This window comes from Penicillium verrucosum (genome assembly GCF_028828655.1).
Source record: "Penicillium verrucosum strain IBT 35672 chromosome Unknown utg000001l_segment0_segment0, whole genome shotgun sequence".
Lineage (NCBI taxonomy): Eukaryota > Fungi > Ascomycota > Eurotiomycetes > Eurotiales > Aspergillaceae > Penicillium > Penicillium verrucosum.
In genome coordinates this window covers 9,012,877-9,031,212 of record NW_026643210.1, presented here as the reverse complement: position 1 = coordinate 9,031,212, position 18,336 = coordinate 9,012,877, and the positions used below count along the sequence as shown (strand labels likewise).

The window sequence follows — 18,336 nt, the reverse complement described above, 5'->3', positions numbered from 1 at the left end:
TTGATATCTCTGGATTCTTTGGCCTATTCTGAGTATAATGGTACTCTCTACTCTTTTGTGTCAGGACGAGGAATCGATGTACTGGCTAGTACTGAAGATGTCCAATAGAATAAGTACATCCTTCGAAATTACCACAAATTGATCTACCTAATATTTTCCAAAATCTACTAGTAATAACTATTAGATAAACCTTTACCAGTAATTACCGCCAACTGGTGACCTGGTGACCTGGCGAACAAAACACCGGACTATGACGGCAATGCATATTACTGCTTGACTTTAAGGCAAGGCATATCGGTCGGCTCCTCTTCCAGTTTGTTTGGGCGCAGACAGCCTATTGCTCCTCATCTATAGGGTCTGCGCTTTTCTGCCTTTTCTGCCTCTCCCACGCGGGCAAAGCCCACTTTACCATATACTCTGATCTCAGGAGTTGGTCTGCTGTGGGTCGTTCCGCAGGTTCAAACGCCATCGTAGCTCTAAGCATATCCTCCAACGCACGAAGTTCACCACCTGAAACGTCCCATTCGCACGTCAGTTCCGTCTCGCCACGGCCCATATCCCAGAGGCGCTGGTGCAGACGCCGGAAGACGGGAGTACTGATACGGCGGAAGTCGGCAACCCATGACCCATCCTCCTCATAGAATTCGGAGCGTTTAGCCCAAGACTTCCACCATCTCGCAGGCGGTTGGCCCAGTGTATTGATTATCTCGGCGACAATGTCATCTCGATCCCAGGCAAATGTTTCAAAAAGTGGACGCTCGCCCAAGACCTCGTACAAGTTGACACCTAAGGTCCATATATCAGCTGCGGTGGGTTGAGTGATGGATTCATTAAAAAGGTCTTCTGGTGGAGAGTAGAGGGCTGGGGTGTAGAGAGTCGGAGAGGGTGTCTGTGACACGATAAAGGACGTTCCGTAGTCCGAAATGATGATTTCTGGGTCCTGCACTTCGTTGGCAGGTATACTCAAACTCATAGGATAGATAGCATGAGGCGGTGCGTGGGGTTCACCAGGCTTTCTATCCACTCGTCGGATGGGAACCTCGTAGGGTTTACCGAAGCGATGGTATAGCTCAGGTATGCTTAGGCCGTCCAAGTCTGGTATGCGTAAGAGAAAGTTGCGCAAATAGAGATCTGCCTTTGATTAGTATGCGGAGTCAGTAAACCGAGACACACAACATGATTGTCCTCACCTCCGTGGCAGATGCCGTTTGCATGCAAATAGGACAACCCTAAGAGGAACTGGGCGGCAGTAGATCTAGCAGCGTCCAGTGGAAACATGAAGTTTGTGCTGTCCTCCTTAGACTTAGCTATACTACCGCCAGCAGGTTCTCCGACTAAGCACTGATGATATCCATTTGGACCATGGAACCAGAATTGATCAAGTAGCGGCGGAATGAACCGCTTTCCAGCATGAGAAAGGTTGCTCTTCATTAGGTAATGAAGGACATCCCCCTCGTGGCTATCTGGCGAGGCTCGCGCAGTCAGTATCTTCAGCGATACATAGCGCCGGCGTTGGTCATCCCAGGCGAGCCAAATTGTTGAATATCCACCGAACCCAAGCTTGTGAACGACAGTGTAGCGGCCACTAGAAAAGGTGTTTCCGATAAGAGTTGGGTGGTATCCGCCAGGCACATAGTCCTCGAGATATTCAACGTCTACCTCAGGGTGGTATATATCTTCCATTAGTACATTTGACGAGTCAGCCATGGCGTAAAGGCATCGAAATAGGGATGGTGATGGAGACACTCTGCGGTGACGGCTGGTCTTTGGTGTGAATGGGAATCGGTGCGGTATGTTCTGATTATGTCGAAGTATCGTGAGTTGGGAGAATAGACGGGGGAGTCTCCAGCCGGTATTCATATTCATGTTCATGTCCTCATGTCCTTGCAGAGGTCATCGAGTGACACGCTGTTACTGGCAGTATTAAAAGGCAGTGTGGGACCGGGCCGTCGCTGCCAAGACGGAAGGTGGCCAATAGGCTCACTACCTGCTTCACCTCTTTGGAGTAGACTCTTTCACCCTAGCACCTGTATGACCAATATTGCTTTCGCCGCTTAATGGGCTGGTGCTAGACCTTTCAGCGGGTGAAGGCGGATGGTTATAGGCTGAAATGGCCCATTTTCAGTGATCCTAGTCGACTCTGAAACCCCAAGCGTTAATGATTTTTTTTTAATTGTATATCGATTTACTAAAGCATATTTATACATCTGCGCAATGTCCCTGCTAACTTGGAACGGTTGTTGGGCGCTTGGTACAGCTACAGTTAGGAGTGCAAAGAGCCCTGTTTATAAGGTGGTGAATCTTTATAGGGTAGGCTGTTGTAGTAGGTCAAAAATGTTTCCTCCCATCGCGTAGCTCGTTCTGGTTGGTCTTGGAACATCGAGAGAATCACTTCGATGTCCACGGACCACGGCAACACGGCAACATTGAATACTTCCTGCGTGCGCCACTCCATTTCTTTCCTGGGCCTCGTCTGGATTGCGAAGCTGTCCTGCCCATTCATCAAGTACGCTGTGTCGTAGAACCAGGATAGGGTCAAGGATACGATCGTATTTTATCGTTCTCTTCTTGAGATCTTTGTTTCAGTTCCGAGTGCGTCCCTGGTTTCTGGCTAGTGTGCCCGGATGGTTCGCCAGATGGGCTTAACGGCCTTTTCTGTGACAACATGCCTGAGGAGTGTGTGCGGTTAGAATATGAGTCAGAATTAGATGGGACGCGATGAGAATGACATGAGAATGGGATGAGGGGAGGAGGGGAGATAAGGAGAGATGAGCTCACCAGGTCCAGGCCCGAAGTCGTGCGTTTAAGAACATTATAGAGATTATTAAAGGAAATAACCTACCTAGGTAAACTAATAATAATAGATACGGGCGACTAAGTAGTAAGTACCTTCTAAAATGGGCATAAGGACTTCTAAAGTAAATCGAATCTGAACTGAATCTGAACTGAATCTGAACTGAATCTGAACTGAATCTGAACTGAATCTGAATTGAATCTGAATTGAATCTGAATTGAATCTGAATTGTATTATAGAGAGGGTATTTGAAGAAGGAAGAATTCAAAATCATGTAAGTGATGTTTATGTAGCGCGTGACTACGAGGAACCACGACGCACCGGCCAAAGGTTAAATGCCTAATTTCTCAGGCTTGATACCTTTACGTGCCTGAATTATAGACCGCTTTGGACACCGCTCTATACCGTGTACTAATTGAATCACAAATCATCGGTTCTTTCGAATCATCCCGGACCGCACAAAATACCTCCTTAGATTTGGTCGGCTACGACACTTTCAACGCCGATAAACAGGTGTATACGGAGATTTATATGGCAGGAATAGCTTCAGCACGGAGATTTAGTCGGTCGCAACAGCTTTAACGCCGAGAAGTGGGTGCATACGGAGATTTATATCGGGAATAGCTTCATTCTTTTGAAAGTGTTGGCACCCTACATTCTGCCTGTTAAGTATCTACCAATAAAAACTAAACCGTGGGCCGAGCCATAGCATCGATCTCGGGAATGTATTTCATGGTACACAATTACGACAAATTCCCTGCCCTCTTCAATACTACATACACTGCCCATGAACGCCCGAATAAAGATGTCAAACTCCCAGATAATACAAGTGACCGGTGACCCTTAAAGCTCATACGCCTGACTTTCTTGGACAAGCTCCTTCAAACGTCTTTCCAATACCTCGCGTCCCTGTCCAGTACTCCATACTTCATGGGGTGCATCATAAGCAACATCCCATGACAAAAGGTTGTCCGTAAGATGAGAAAGTTCCTCCTGTCGCTCCGCCCACTGAGGACTTTTTTGAACTTCTTGACCAGAGCTCACAATGGCTACAGGAGCATGGCCCATCTGGATATGGCGAGAAGAATGAATCTCAGCAGCAGTCATAGTGACAGCCACGAGGCTTTCCTGTAGCTTTGCTTTGATGCATTTCCCAGACTGGTAAGCCGAACGTCCAATGACGCGGTCCTGTCGAGAACGGCCGCGTAAAATAGCGCCCGCAAGCCGATCCAGTCCCAATGGAGAGATTATGCCACGAATCCAGAGCAAAAATCCACGACCGGGTCGTCCAATGTCACCTAGGTATGCCTCATGGAGGGGATCGATCATGAAGATGCCGCGAACTTCGAGAAGATTGCGACTGGCAAAAAGTCTGGAATAAAGACTGCCAACTCCAGCGGAAACAACTATCCATGGACCAGTCTCTCCTGCAAGATCCAGGGCCTCTGAAAGCACGTCCATTGACATGCCCGCGGAATGGGGCGAGGGTGCATTGTCAGACCATCCGAATCCTGGTCGGTCCCAGTAACAGTACCTGTTTATACCGCCACGACCGTATATATCGTCGACGAAGGGCTGCAGTGTATGTTCGACGGGTCCATTGCCACCCTCCAGAAGGATCGTCGGCGCCTTGTCATCCGCAGTTTTGTTCCCAACGCAAGCGAGATGAACTTGATAACTATCCCCCTGCACCAGGTAGCGCTTACCTGGAGCCTCCAGCCCAGCGTCAAAAGAACGCAAGATCAGAGTCGCTGTGAACAAGACGGCCGCGATCGCCATTGCAGCCAGTAAAATGGTCTCAGCGAGAACAGCAATCCACTCCAGCAGGGAGCGCCGAGTCTCTTCTCGACCGGTAAGACGCTCTTCCTCCTCGCGCTTACCCCAAGCAACCGCTCGGTCTTGGATTGCCTGGTAGATAGAGATCAGAGCTACCCAAACGACAGAAGCGATCCCCACCCAGCCTTCTTCAAGACGGATTCGCGGCACAGCAAGGATAATACACATGTCCACCAACAGCAGAACTGCAAGCGTAATGGCCCATATAGTCATAGACTTGGATGGCACGGCAAAGAACAACAGTCCAAGCACGAGGTATCCTGTCGCTAAGGTGGTATATGAAAAGGCAAAGAAGCCCGATCCTCGCGGATGAATCATCGGTGGACTGACAAATATGGAAACTAGCATGAATGTCCACCATATGAAGCTTAGTGCCAATGCTAGGACTGATACGCCGCGCACCGCGCGCACGCTCCATAGATTGTAGGGCGATACCTGGTTCTCGGGTTAGCGATACCTTGTCTTTGGCCTGCTATTTAATATGGTTTTGTTTATTACTCACTGCAGGATCATCTGGACTTAGGAAGCCCGCATTCCTATCTACAGGAAGCAATCTTGAGCGCTCAGTAGGTTCTTCGAATCTTTGCTCTGGCGCATGTTGACCTTCTTCCCCATTTTGGGTATGGGGTGATCCCGTGGACTGGTCTTTTTTCCGACCCCAAAGTGGCATGGTGAATATTGGAGTCGATCTTTGATTTAGCAGTGTTTCATGTAAATTAATTGATTTGCGGGGGATGTATATTCGAAGAAATGGACGAAGGTCCAACTCGGTAGTATCCAGGCTGATGGGTATGACATCATACATTTTTGTAGTCTATACATCTTGAAATATGCAAGCAGTACGGTCATGGACTGGCTTTCTGGATTTTTGGTGGGTAGAGGTGGACATATCTTCTTTTAACATATGTGATTGCCTGTTAAGTATTCTGCTAATCACATATATGAAGCAACGAGTCCGGAGAAACCATCAACATGACTCCATTCAACCATATCTAACATTATCGGAGCCATCTCCAAACCAGTCATCCGCAGCCAAGGACTCATCAGGAGAAGCATAGTTTATGATTGTGCTTTTCGATGTTGTATAGGCATTGTAAGCCTCAACTCCGTTCTCGCTCCCAATTCCACTCGCAGACTTCGCACCTCCCCATGGACTGCTGGGGTCATTTCGATGATGCGTATTCACCCAAGTAATTCCTGCGTCAATCTGTTCCGACACTCGGAAAGCTTGGGAAAGGTCAAGCGTCCATACACCAGCTCCCAATCCAAACTCGCTGTCATTTGCCAATGCGATTGCTTCTTCCTCGGCATCGAAACCAGCAACGACAATAACAGGGCCGAACGCCTCCTCGCGCCATATAGATGTCTCCACAATGCTGTTATTTCCTTTGCTGGATGCAAGTAGCGTTGGTTCGTAAAAATACCCCTTCTCGAAGTTGAATCCGTCAAGCGGGCTTTGAGAAACCATCCGCTTCCCACCGATGAGAGAAACCGCATTTCCTCCATCTAGAGCGCTGTTGACTAGGCGCTCCACATTTCGCAGCTGCTTCTCGGAGATGAGTGGCCCCATGGTTGATTCTGGGTTACTCGGAGCGCCAATTCGGCGTGTAATGCTCTCTATCTTCACCTTGAGCTTAAGCAGTAACTCTTCCATGATGGAGTTTTGCGCTATAATCCGGGTGCTGGCCACACACGTCTGTCCACTTGCGATGAAGCTCCCAAAGACGATTCCGTTGATCGCCGTATCGATGTTGGCCTTCTCAAATACGACCAAGGGCGCCTTTCCACCCAATTCCGCTGTGTATTTTGCCAGATTTCCCCCAACAATCTTCCCAATGGCCCTGCCGGCCGCGGTGCCACCAGTCACATCCACCTTTTTCACCAAGGGATGTTCAACCAGTGCTTTACCGGTGATAGATCCATAACCAGGTAAGACACTCAACACGCCATCTGGAATTCCGGCCTCGCGAAGGATTTTGCCCAACAAAAGAGTCGTCAATGGAGTCAGCTCGCTAGGCTTAATTATGACACTGTTTCCAGCGGCAAGGGCTGGAGCAAGCTTCTTCACCGCGATCAATAACGGGTGATTAAACGGGGTGATCTGAACGACCACTCCGAGGGGCACTCGATCGACAAAGTTATGCAGTTTACCCATCGTCGGTAGAACGGACCGCTCCTCGACTCTTAGCAAGGAGGCATAGTATTTGAACCATCTTGTCAAAGATGGGACCTGGGCCTTCATTTCTCGAATCACGCGACCCGTCTGCTTTGACTCTGTTGAGATGAGCTGCGGGAGCGCATCGGAGAGAAGTGCTGCGCATTTGTCCAATACATCGGCACGATGGTGACGACTTGCGCGCGACCATACGCCGGACTTGTATGCTGCGTGTGCGGCGGAGATGGCGGTCTCGACATCTTCTGGCGAGGCTGCGTGACATCTGTCAATGGTAAGGCTGGAATCAAAAGTCAAAAGCTTATACCAATCAGCTTACTGCGCGAATATCTCCCCGGTTGCTGGGTCTTCAATGGGAATACTGTAAAGTTGTCAGTGCTGGTTCAAGTGTCAAGATAGCCGTTACCCACAGGTCTGCATTCCCATCTTGCTCTTTGCCAGCCAACCACAAACGATATTCCATGGTAGAAATTGTTCAGATACTTTAGACCCTTAGAAACCCCTCAGAACTGGGGCTGTGATGTTTTATAAATTGCGCTTATCTGGCTTATCTCCCTAGAAGGGGGGTAAATGTCCAGGTGAGGGGTCAAGCTTGGAGTAACATTCGACCTTCCGACTTTCCTGTTTATAGATGGGAGTTTCCCCTTATAGACCTGTCATGTTCTATCCTGTCCTATTCAGGAATGGTTTGAATTGACCATGATCACAAGACTGACGTGTTGGGGAAACGGGTCATGTCGATCCCTTCTCCATCAAATTGAAATGTCGCGACCTGCACTATTTTCATCTTCAAACCCCCCACCATGTATACTGACCATAATACACCTGTAAACAAGACAGTCAAAACACTCTCCAATCCTGTCGGAATCAGACCAGAACATATTGCCGACGAAGAAACTCTCCTCTACCTGAAGCCTAAATATGACCACCGTTCACCCAATGAATATACCATCAAGAGATATTGGGACGACTCAACCATCTTCACCGTCACTGGCCACAAATATGGTGACACCCCAGCTCGCGAATTTCGCGATTCATCAGGACTCCCAATGTTCCAGTCTCGTGCGGCAGTCCTAGCATGGAAACGACCACTACGGGTACGACTGCCCGGCAACGAAGACGAAGAGCTTGTGGATTTCAGGGTGGACAGGAAACAAGTCTATAGACTCACATTTCGCAACTCGATGGAGCCAGAATCAAAGAGCGAAAGCGATAGAATGGCGACGGTCGAAGTCCGAGAGACGAGCAGTTACGCGTGGCAGGGATTCGAGGCTAGTGTTGGGGGCCAGAAAGTGGTTGATGTTCGTGAGAGCATGACGATGAACAAGACATTACCCAAATGTACCTCCCAAGGTGATGTCTCCTTGATGCCACGACAAGTGCTTGAGATTCTTGTCGCTGAGGGGTTTGACTTGTCCCTAGTGAGTGTATCGTGTTTTGGTTGGTAAACACACACTAACTGTTTTGTTCAGGCTGCACTCATTGCCGTCTACATGGCAGATACGAGGTTCAGTACTGCACCTCCTCATCGATGCTAAGATAATACAAGGGCTTTTTGAATACTACAATTGAACTGGTCTCATTGCACGCCTTTTTATGCAATGTTGTGAAACACTTCTTGGGCGTGTTTGTTGTATCGGTCTGTCTATTCTTTGTGTGTCAACTCTCAAAGGGCCATATAGTGAGTGGGCTTATTGGGGGTAGTGGAAGCCGGAGTGTTAACCCCGTTAGCTGCCTTGGCGTTAGCGGGGTTCCGGAAGTATTGCTCTGAAGTGTGAGCAGCCTTCCAGTAGTAGAAGGTATAGAAGTGCCTTAGCTTATGAATTGTGTCTATGTCGTAATAGGTTCGCCGGTAAGGGTAGGGACGAGCTCTACTGGCTAAGTGTCCTAAAAAGCCTTCGGTCTATAATTTTCTCAGCCTAATCCCATTGCATAATTTACCGTATCTCGCTGCCTATAACAAGCTCTTGCAGATTGTTCCGGTACTCTTTCTTCCCACCTAATCTCTCATGTATAATTTGGATGGATCTGATCACAACATGGCATGTATCACGATCTAACTACAATATCTCACTTGCTTTCCCACTTGTCAATGATAGTCACTTCTCTTGTTTGCTTGTTTGCCTATTTGTTTTATTTTCTGTTTGCTTCTTCCTTCGTTTGTTTATTTCTTTGTTCTAATCGGGAAGGAGAAGGTTGTTTGTCTCACTTGCTTTGCAGAGATCCTCTTACTATAAGAACCCCCAGGATCTCTCTCTCTCACATTCTTCTCTGTCTTTGCTTTTTTAGTTTTTAGTTGGAATACACTCTTTATTAATTGATTGACCTGGCATGTAATAGCATTGCCACTGGCTTCTATCCTAAATCCACTCCTCTTACTATATATATACGAATACACAGCTATCCTGCGTTATTGTTCAATATGATCCACCTATTGATATATAACTATAGCGAGTAGGCTTAGTCGAATTAGACAGAGAACGTTTGTAACCTTGGAAATAAACCCGATGCCGAGCCTTTGTCACGTCTGCGATGCCTGTTCGTAACCTGCGTCTATTCACTTATGTTGTTACTGTCTCTTCTTATTTATTCACTTCGCTCTCTCCTGTCATTTACTTTACTGTCTTCCATCACTTACTTCGCTCTCTCTCGTCATTTACTTTACTGTCTTCCATCATTCACTTCGCTCTCTCTCGTCATTTGATTTGCTCTCTCCCGTCATTTACTTTTATTTCTATTAATTTATTTCGCTCCCCTTCGCTCTCTCGATGAACCTTTTTCTCTATCTCATTAAAACTGAACAACGAAATCATCATTATCGTCTACTATTATCCTCTTCATCATCCTGGTCACCATCGACTATCCACTATTGCCACTATCAACCCTTGGGAACGAAACCCGCAATGTCAGCTGATCCAAAGCTCGTCCCAACTGACGAGCAGGGGGGGCTCTTCGACCAGCTCCTAAAAAAGGTGCACACAGAAGAAGTATTGAAAAAGCAACACTATACCCCTATCTCGTCTCGCGGCGATGGCACTCGCTGCGCCGCGGGTGGGGTCGTCAGATACATGGAATTTGTCGAGAGCCCAACGCCAAACAGAGACACAGCTAGACGGCAGGCGCTTGTCCTAGATTGCGAGATGGTTGGGGTTTCGGGAAATCGCAAAGAGCTAGCCTTTCTAGCAGTCATAGACCTTCTCACCGGAGAAGTTCTCATCAACAATTTCGTTCATCCAGCCAATATCGTCCGAAACTGGTTCACCCGATCGAGCGGCATAACGTGTGCTAATATGAAGGCTGCGGTGAAGGATAACGTCGCCCTTCCAGGGTGGAAAGCAGCACGCGAAATTATTTTTAAGTATATGGATAGTAACTCTATACTGGTCGGTCACGCCCTCCATAACGACCTGAACACCCTGGGGAGTGTACACCCCACAATCATCGACACGGAAATCCTCACTGCTGATGCAGTGTATCGACCCCTTGAGAGACCCTTCCGAAGGACTTGGAACCTTAAGACCTTGGCCAATGACTTTCTTGGTCTGAAAATCCAAGCGGGAAGGTGTGGACATAGTGCGTTGGAAGATGCAGTGGCCACTAGGCAGGTGCTACTTCATTTCATCAAAAGCCCCGTTGACCTGGAGGCTTGGGCTGATAAATTACGAACAAAGGAGCCTCCCAAGCCCGAAAACCCGGTCAACGAGGAGCTGGAGAGGGATCCTTGGTTTGATCCTTGGTTTGGTTAGGTTGGTGAGCAAGTTCCTGGTGTTTTCTTTGTGGGTTAGCCCGACCCGTCTTCTGGTCTATGTCAGCTTTCAGTGTATAAAAATAATAAGCTAAACGTCCAAGAAATACCACCACCTCCGGGTCCTGATGCCGTTCTTTTCACGGGGCAGGACCACAGCGCCCTCAAAGATACAATGGCGATATAGTACGTGATAATCTATTGCGCCAAAACCAGATTCAGTACTATACCTCCTTCCCGGTGCTCAATTTACGCAAGGACAGTTGAATATCACAACTGGATTGTTATCATCTCATTGCTGAGTACGCTGAGGATAATATAAACCTTTGATGGTCCCTGTCCCCTTGTGTCTGGTCACCATTCCAAGGTTCTTCTCTCATTTCTCACTTCCAACTGAGATATATTCCAGTTATGTTGTGATGAGCAAAGGGCTATATATATATATATATCAAAGCCGCCGCATATCTCCGGGGTTCTATATGGAGCTATTACAGCGTTATCCTCGTTCCTACCCATTGAGGCGGTCCCACTTTCCTTCTACCTAAAACCTGTTCTTCTTCCGTTTAAGATCTTGCAGTCTCACATCCAATTGCTGTGACATTGTTTACAAAACACGAAGCATGCCTCAGGGACTTTTCTGGAATTGAACCTCTTCAAACTTCTCCACCTCTTACGGTCCTACACGTTACGATGGCCGAATCCATCGATATTTTATAGTAAAGGGTTGATAACCCAGCCAAAAGTTGAGTTACACCTTACAAACATAGATCAATATGCTGACACGAATACATAGCCACCTGGGCATCATTCACCACACGAGGAAGAAGGCAAAGATTTGGGACGCATCCGTCTACGGCATTGCCACAGATAGTTTCCGTTGGGATTCTATTCAAATCAGAGACAACAGTGAGTTCACGGGCATTCGGAGATGCAGGGGACATGGCATCAGGGGAAGAAATGGAGTCAGGTGAAGGAAATCCAGAGTCAGCGTGAGGAAGTAGTAAAGAATCGACACCGGGTTCCATATCTAGGGTGATGTCAATTCGTTACAAATTCAGTCGTCTTGGTATACTCAAAGAGAAAAGGGTTATACTGAGTTATTATTCAATGTTCTCTGCATATGGATTTATATAGGCAATAAACAAAAGTTTGTAACCTTGGAAGTATATACCACATGCCCTTTATCAATGCTGAGACTCGTGAGTTTCAGTCTTGTATTTCATATTCCCTGGCAATGCTTTAACAAATAGCCGGCGTAGCTCAATGGTAGAGCGTTATGCTTTTAACCTGAATGTTCGCCCCCCCCCAGCCGTTGGCTTCCTTCCTTTCTTTTTCTTTTTGTTCCCTGTTCAAAGGACTGACTGGCTGGCTGGTTAAAGTTTATCGTATTCCATCCATATCATTCACAATTATACATAGAAAAAGCCTCTTGCGCAAACATACATATTGCATTTTACCCTCTTCGTGTAAAACCAAAAAGACATGACAAGGTCGCATAAGCGGCCAACTACTGTAATTTGTACATAGAAAACTCAGTGGCACAGTTTAAGCTGCTTTCAGCCCCAACATACAGATAGTTGTTACGACACCAGTATGGGGGAGGACGAGGTATCTAAAAAAAAAATGAAAAGATGAAACGCCACCAACTATTTTTGTGTCTTCATAGAAAATTTCCTTATATGGTTTAAGATTTTTATCGCTTTTTCTATGCTATATATAACAGAACCTACTTCCTGTCTGTTATTTATCATCTTTAGAAGGTTATATATATATTTGGTGGAGACACCCAAATGGACCATCTAAACAGAACACCGGAGTGATATCTTACGTATAACCATAGGCTTTTGTATAACTACTTACTATGTATATATGACCGAGAAGATATGTGTTATGTGATAATGTATATAACCCATCATGCTTTGTGTTTTCATTATCTTTTGTTAGTATGCATCCCGATAGAATTCCACTGTCCTTGTAGCAAGTTGAGACGATTGCTTACATCTATTTCTCCTTCGTCGGCAAGTTTTAGACTGGGCCACACAGATACCATATCTAAGACCTAATATATGATTACCGGGGCATTGCCAACTTCTATAGCGTTGACATGACATCTCAGGGCTGGGAGGCCAGCAATAATATTAGTCAGCCGTGACTGACGACACAGCAGTTCACCCGATGCGAATGGACTCGATTAATTCTATCAAAAGTCATAAGCAATTTCGCCCTGCCAATTCATTCACAGCGTGTGGAAGAGAATACACGTATGACAGCCCTCATTCATGCACCCCCTCCCCTTTTGATCGACACAGCCGGTGGTATCCACTTGAGATGAGTGACCTTCAGAAATCATTTGCCAAGTCAAAACTGGCCAAGTTTCCACCTGAAGCACCAATGCCTGACTCAATGAGTTACTCAGAGGATGCATGGGAGGATGGCTCTTCGACTTCCTCGCTGTCGTCGACGGGGACGATGGTCCCGTCACCCACGCGACAGCTATTCGCCCGAACGGGCCGACGGTTCGTTTACCTCTCCAATTTCCATGAGCTCAACTTGGGATCAATTGGTTATTTGGACCAGCTGGTTTTCTAACATAAGGCTAACATGCGACCACAGACAATCATCCCAAACCTCTTTGACATGGACGGACTTCTTTGACCAGGAGCTCTTTCTCCCAGAAGATGTGGATAATTTTCATATTGTACACCATGTCTATTTAACACCACCGACTGAATCAGGCCCACTTTTTGTAATGCACCATGGGGCCGGTTCATCTGGACTTTCCTTCGCGACGTGCGCAGAAGAGATTAGGAAGATCCTCCCAAAGGCGGGGATTCTGTCACTAGATGCTCGAAGCCATGGCCGCACTCTCGTGACTACATTGGACAGCAAGACGGGTGACAACGCTCCTTCTACGGCAGCGGCAGCCCAGGCTGAATCATCCGGGCAGGTTGAGCTCGACCTCAGTCTTGAGACCCTGAGCCGGGATCTAGTCCATGTGATCTACCAGACACAAACCAGGATGGGTTGGGAGAAGCTCCCTGATATTATTCTGGTTGGACACAGTCTCGGTGGTGCGGTGATTACAGATGTCGCGATGAAAGGAGAGCTGGGCCCGAAGTTGTTGGCATACGCCGTGTTCGACGTAGTTGAAGGTATATATGTTTGCCTTTGGTGCCATGTCTATCAGATACTGATGTCCCTTTTTGACAGGATCTGCAATGGATGCCCTCCAGAGCATGGAGAAATATCTTTCAACTCGTCCGATCCGATTTCCATCCCTGCTATCTGGAATTGAATGGCAGTATGTCTCCATTCCTGACTGTCATTTCTTCCCATCATAACTAACAAACACCACAAGTACTCGCTCCCGCACAATCCGGAACACCACTTCCGCTCGCGCCTCGGTTCCATCCCTCTTATATGAAGAAAGCGAGCCTAGCGACCCGTCCCGTCCCTGGGTGTGGCGTACCAACCTCTCCGCAACGAAACCTTTCTGGGAAAACTGGTTTGTTGGCTTGAGTAGGAAGTTCCTCGATGCACGAGGTGGCAAGCTACTACTACTTGCTGGGACCGACAGATTGGATAAAGAGTTGATGATCGGGCAGATGCAAGGTATGCACTTCGAAAACCACTCTGCCAGCTGTCTATAACCATTCGTCATCATGCTCACTTCAGTGTCACAGGCAAATATCAACTCCAGGTATTTCCCGAAGCAGGTCACTTTGTCCATGAGGACCAGCCTGCGAAGACTGCGCATATCCTGGCGGACTTTTACCGACGCAATGACCGGAGTGCATTGGTGCTTCCACCCAAGGTGGCGGATATGCAGGCGTCAGCGGCGATGAAGAAGGGAACCGGTGCTCCTGGTGGCTCAACGGGACACCTGAGATAGTACCATGATTTGTCTCAGTGTTTGAAATGATATATGATATCCAATGAAAGGCTGTTCATAGATATCAACACATGCTTCTCGAGCAAATAGGTGATCTACAAAGGCTCTTTCACTAATGCGATTACGTCTACAATTGATGGGATCTAGCTAATTTCATGTACGGAAACAAAATGATATGATCAGAAAAAGTATCATTTTCGAACGGGTTGAGAAGATCAGTGGGCCCAGATCAACTCGGCCACAAAGGGCAGCCGGAAGTCCAGTCTCCAATCCGAAGCTTCATACCACCCCGCTACGATAAACATTAGAGCAGAGAAACAGGGAAAGAAGAAGAAAAAAAAAAAAAGCTGTCGGGCACGGTAAAACGTTCGTGCCTCTCCATCGATAAACACCGAGAATCAAGTTTTCAAGATTCCGAACGCCACCGGGATTCCATCAAACGGAATCATCATGCGCGGATCGTGAAAATGGATGTGATAATACAAGGAGGAGTAAGGGTATTATGAGAGAGAAAGAGAAAAGAAAAAGCGTATGACGCCGAGGAAAACGGATCTAAATGCCTTCAAGGCAAATAGGCACCGCCAGCCACCACCAAATTCATATTGGTGAACTTGACCTTGTAGACAGGAGACTTCTTAGTCGGGAAAGCGCTGATTTGGTCGGCCGTGACAACGACGTCCTTTCCCTTCTTTTTCTTGGTCTGGCTTGTCGAGGGGTTTGCGGCTGCATCAAGTCTGGTTCCAGTGCCTGTTTCGCCGATGATACGACCACCTTGATTGGTTTCCTGAGAACCAGCAATATCCCAAACTCGCACGGTACCATCAGCTCCACCGGAGACCAGCACTGTGGACTCCACGCTCCAGCTGACAGACCAGATTCCACCCTTGCCATGGCCACGCATACGCTTCAGCAGTCTACCAGGAGCCAGATCCCACAAGATGATGCAGCCCTGATCATCGGCGGATGCCAGGAGCTTTCCATCGCGGCTGCACTCCATCGCGGTGATGCTGCCAGTGTGGCCAGTGAACATGCGGACAGCATTACCAGTTGAAACAGCCCACATGCGAACAGTGTGATCGGAGCTGGCGGTGAAAATGTATGCGGAGTTGGGATGGAAGCAGACGACATCAACATCATGGTCATGGCCGACGAAGATACGCTGCTGGCGGATTTGGTCACTCACCCACAAACGGGCAGTCCGGTCAGATCCACCGGAGACAAAGTAGTGACTAAAGGGTCCCCAGCTAAGGTCCCAAACAGGGCGGTCATGGCCCTTGTATACGACCATACATTGCCAGCTATCAAGAGACCAAAGTCGAATAGTCTTGTCCATGGATGATGAAAGCAGCCAGCGTGCATTAGTGGCGACCTTATCATCACCCGAAAGGCCTTCGCGAGCAGATGCGCAGGGCTGGAATGAAACAGCGGTGACGGGACCAGCATGACCGATAAGGCGGCGCGAACTGGCAGGTGGCGAGTTATCGAGGTCAGGGTCAGCAGCTTGAATGTTTGTGCCATCAAGGCTCCAAATTCGAATATACGACTGCTGGAATCCGACGGCAACAACCTGGCTGTCATCTGAAAAGTCCATGCAAGTAACTCTGTGTATTTGTTAGTAAAGCTCTGTGTTGAGAGGACTGTTCAGCTGAACATACCCATCGTAAGTGTTGTGGAATGTGAACATGCACACACTAAGTCCAGGACCGACACCACCTGTGCGAGCCTTGATCTCGAACCGGTCGCGATGTTCCATAACCTTCTTCACCTCAATCTGAACGTCACGAGCAGTGGACTGAGGGAAAGGAAGATCTGCACGATTAGGTGCTTCGTCCTCATCTTCATTTTTAATCATTTGGTCGAACTCTTGAATGAGCGTGTTACGGCCAGCGGCAGGAGGTTGTTTCGCATCTTCTTCGGCTAGTTCAGCGCGCACGTCCTCCTCCAGAAGTTGCTCCATGGGGAGTCTTCCGAGCTTCAGGCGTGGCAGCGTGCCGGCCATGGCCGGATTGTCACCGGTATAAGCCGAGCCGGGGTGGTGTCCCGGAATGCCTTCATCCTCAGCCGGGAAGGTCTGGTCCGCACTGATCTGGTTCAACATGGCGGCGAAACTGAATCGGTCATCTGCTGCCCGGTCCAAAGTCTTCACCGAGCAAAAGCTGCTGAGAATAGCGTTCATGACAGAACCTCCCTCTTTATCCTTGCTCTCTAGGAACTGGAGAAGATTGGTGTAGGCGGGGTTGCTTAAAACAACGCGGTATTTGTTGCTTCGATAAAGCTTAGCAACGGAGTTGTCCTGCAGATGCTCCGGCAAGCTGATAGGCTCGAAATGGCGGACATCGTCGGTATGCTCAGGGAGGAACATGTTCTTGTTGGTTTCAAAGAATGACTTCGCATCCTGAGGATAGAATGAAGTGACCATATTGAAAAAGGAATACACAAACAACGGCCATAGAACACGCCGAAGTTCAGGCTGTGAGAGAATTAGCATCGAGTTGTCAAGTCGCTTCTTGTTTGTCGCACCTTGTACAGATCAAGATTTTCCTCAACCCAATTCTTCAGTAAATCTTGAAATGTATTAGTTGGCATGTTTAATCACCTGGTGGAATAAGCAGCTCACCAAAGCCTTGTCGAGTCTTAGGACGAGAATCCTCCCCAAGCTGAGGGAGCGGACGCCCATCAATCTCCTGGTTGGCAGACTCCATGCGTAACATTGCCTCTGTACGGCTGTAGCCCTTCTTGGCCAAATAATCAATAACCTAGAAAAGATCCAAAGTCAGCGTGAGATTCAACTAAACTTATTTGAATAGACACAAAAATCGCAAGACAAGCAGGGCATGATGGGCGGGTGCATTCTAAGTGAGCAAACAGACAGCCTGTTCACGTTCGCGTATCTCCTCAGGGGTGAGGGGCCGCAAAGGCTTCGCGATGGGTGAATGCGGCACAGATTGTGCTGGAGTCATTTCAGCCTCCACCGGCTTTTGTATCTTCTCGGTCTTCTTGGCCGGTGAGGCCGGGTATGGGCGCCGGCGAGCTGCACGGCGGCGGCGAGAAGGCTGCCAATCCTCGTCTCGAGTTGGCATAGCCACAGCAGTTCTGGTGATATTTTGCAAAGGCGATGTGTGTTATGTAAAGATGAAAGAAAAGTATGAGTTGACAGGAAAATGATAATCGTGAAAGTGTGAAGAATGGTTGTTGATGAGAACCGGGTGAAGACAATCGTGGATGACTCTGAGTTGGGATGCCTCGGTTTCTCAGTCACATGCCCTGAATTCGTTCTAGGCAACGGCAGCTAGGTACCAACGCTCTTCGAGGTCTGTGAAATGAACCATATTGTCGGCATTGCAGAGAAACCCGCACGGTCCTCCGTCATGGACTTCCGTCATCATACATAGGCAGTAGTGACTAATGGACGAGGAGTTCCTGGCTTTGTCGTATCAACCAAATGGCCGACATTGTCGTGCGCACTTGGGGTTTCAACCATGGACATCGATCATCATCCAAGAGCTGCAATAGATAATGAACAGGGTGCTCCAGGGCTCGTGGCATCTTCAATACCGTCGGCGTTGAGGCAAAACGCCCTAGAGACCTCTGTCTTGAATCTCCATCATCACGTTCTGGGGGATCCAGTGGAAACGTCGCCATATATCAAGCCTCTCAAACTCGGCTGATTCCGAAACACATAGGACGGGCATATCGTGCCAAGAACAATCATCGCAAAGGGACAATCAAGGGGAACGAGGAGAACTTCTCGAACAACGCATAAATAAATCACAGCGGTACCTACTATTTGGTTCAAATTCTGTTGTGACATCGCACCGCTTGGTGGTGCACTGGGCCCTGGAGTCGGTGCAGAATGAACGGGAGTTCCAGGTAATGGTTGCTGGGAAGGCATCGCC

At 48.0% G+C, this 18,336-nt stretch overlaps 7 protein-coding genes across 7 annotated transcripts; 3 read left to right on the top strand and 4 right to left on the bottom strand.

The window, feature by feature from the left end:
• Window positions 1-334: 334 nt before the first annotated feature.
• Window positions 335-1,707, bottom strand: N7516_003237 (kinase domain-containing protein; the record flags this gene model as incomplete). Its single annotated transcript, XM_057215957.1, has 2 exons — window positions 335-1,131; window positions 1,191-1,707. 2 exons carry the CDS (start codon window positions 1,705-1,707, stop codon window positions 335-337), a joined length of 1,314 nt encoding a protein of 437 aa, XP_057077840.1.
• A 1,930-nt stretch (window positions 1,708-3,637) lies between these two features.
• N7516_003236 (DUF2417 domain-containing alpha/beta hydrolase) lies at window positions 3,638-5,300 on the bottom strand (the record flags this gene model as incomplete). Its single annotated transcript, XM_057215956.1, has 2 exons — window positions 3,638-5,065; window positions 5,133-5,300. The coding sequence occupies 2 exons, from the start codon at window positions 5,298-5,300 to the stop codon at window positions 3,638-3,640; spliced, it is 1,596 nt and encodes a 531-aa protein (XP_057077839.1).
• A 312-nt stretch (window positions 5,301-5,612) lies between these two features.
• Window positions 5,613-7,266, bottom strand: N7516_003235 (uncharacterized protein; the record flags this gene model as incomplete). The annotated part of the gene is made up of 3 exons (XM_057215955.1): window positions 5,613-7,068; window positions 7,123-7,164; window positions 7,214-7,266. 3 exons carry the CDS (start codon window positions 7,264-7,266, stop codon window positions 5,613-5,615), a joined length of 1,551 nt encoding a protein of 516 aa, XP_057077838.1.
• Window positions 7,267-7,606: 340 nt separating this feature from the next.
• Window positions 7,607-8,341, top strand: N7516_003234 (uncharacterized protein; the record flags this gene model as incomplete). The annotated part of the gene is made up of 2 exons (XM_057215954.1): window positions 7,607-8,224; window positions 8,276-8,341. The coding sequence occupies 2 exons, from the start codon at window positions 7,607-7,609 to the stop codon at window positions 8,339-8,341; spliced, it is 684 nt and encodes a 227-aa protein (XP_057077837.1).
• Window positions 8,342-9,706: 1,365 nt separating this feature from the next.
• Window positions 9,707-10,549, top strand: N7516_003233 (3'-5' exonuclease; the record flags this gene model as incomplete). The annotated part of the gene is made up of 1 exon (XM_057215953.1): window positions 9,707-10,549. The coding sequence occupies one exon, from the start codon at window positions 9,707-9,709 to the stop codon at window positions 10,547-10,549; it is 843 nt and encodes a 280-aa protein (XP_057077836.1).
• Window positions 10,550-12,876: 2,327 nt separating this feature from the next.
• Window positions 12,877-14,440, top strand: ppe1 (putative ribosomal protein/carboxylic ester hydrolase (Ppe1); the record flags this gene model as incomplete). Its single annotated transcript, XM_057215952.1, has 5 exons — window positions 12,877-13,064; window positions 13,162-13,700; window positions 13,759-13,849; window positions 13,907-14,160; window positions 14,232-14,440. 5 exons carry the CDS (start codon window positions 12,877-12,879, stop codon window positions 14,438-14,440), a joined length of 1,281 nt encoding a protein of 426 aa, XP_057077835.1.
• Window positions 14,441-15,002: 562 nt separating this feature from the next.
• Window positions 15,003-17,520, bottom strand: N7516_003231 (putative transcription initiation factor TFIID subunit; the record flags this gene model as incomplete). Its single annotated transcript, XM_057215951.1, has 5 exons — window positions 15,003-16,041; window positions 16,096-16,910; window positions 16,961-17,004; window positions 17,058-17,196; window positions 17,311-17,520. 5 exons carry the CDS (start codon window positions 17,518-17,520, stop codon window positions 15,003-15,005), a joined length of 2,247 nt encoding a protein of 748 aa, XP_057077834.1.
• Between the last annotated feature and the right edge of the window lie 816 nt (window positions 17,521-18,336).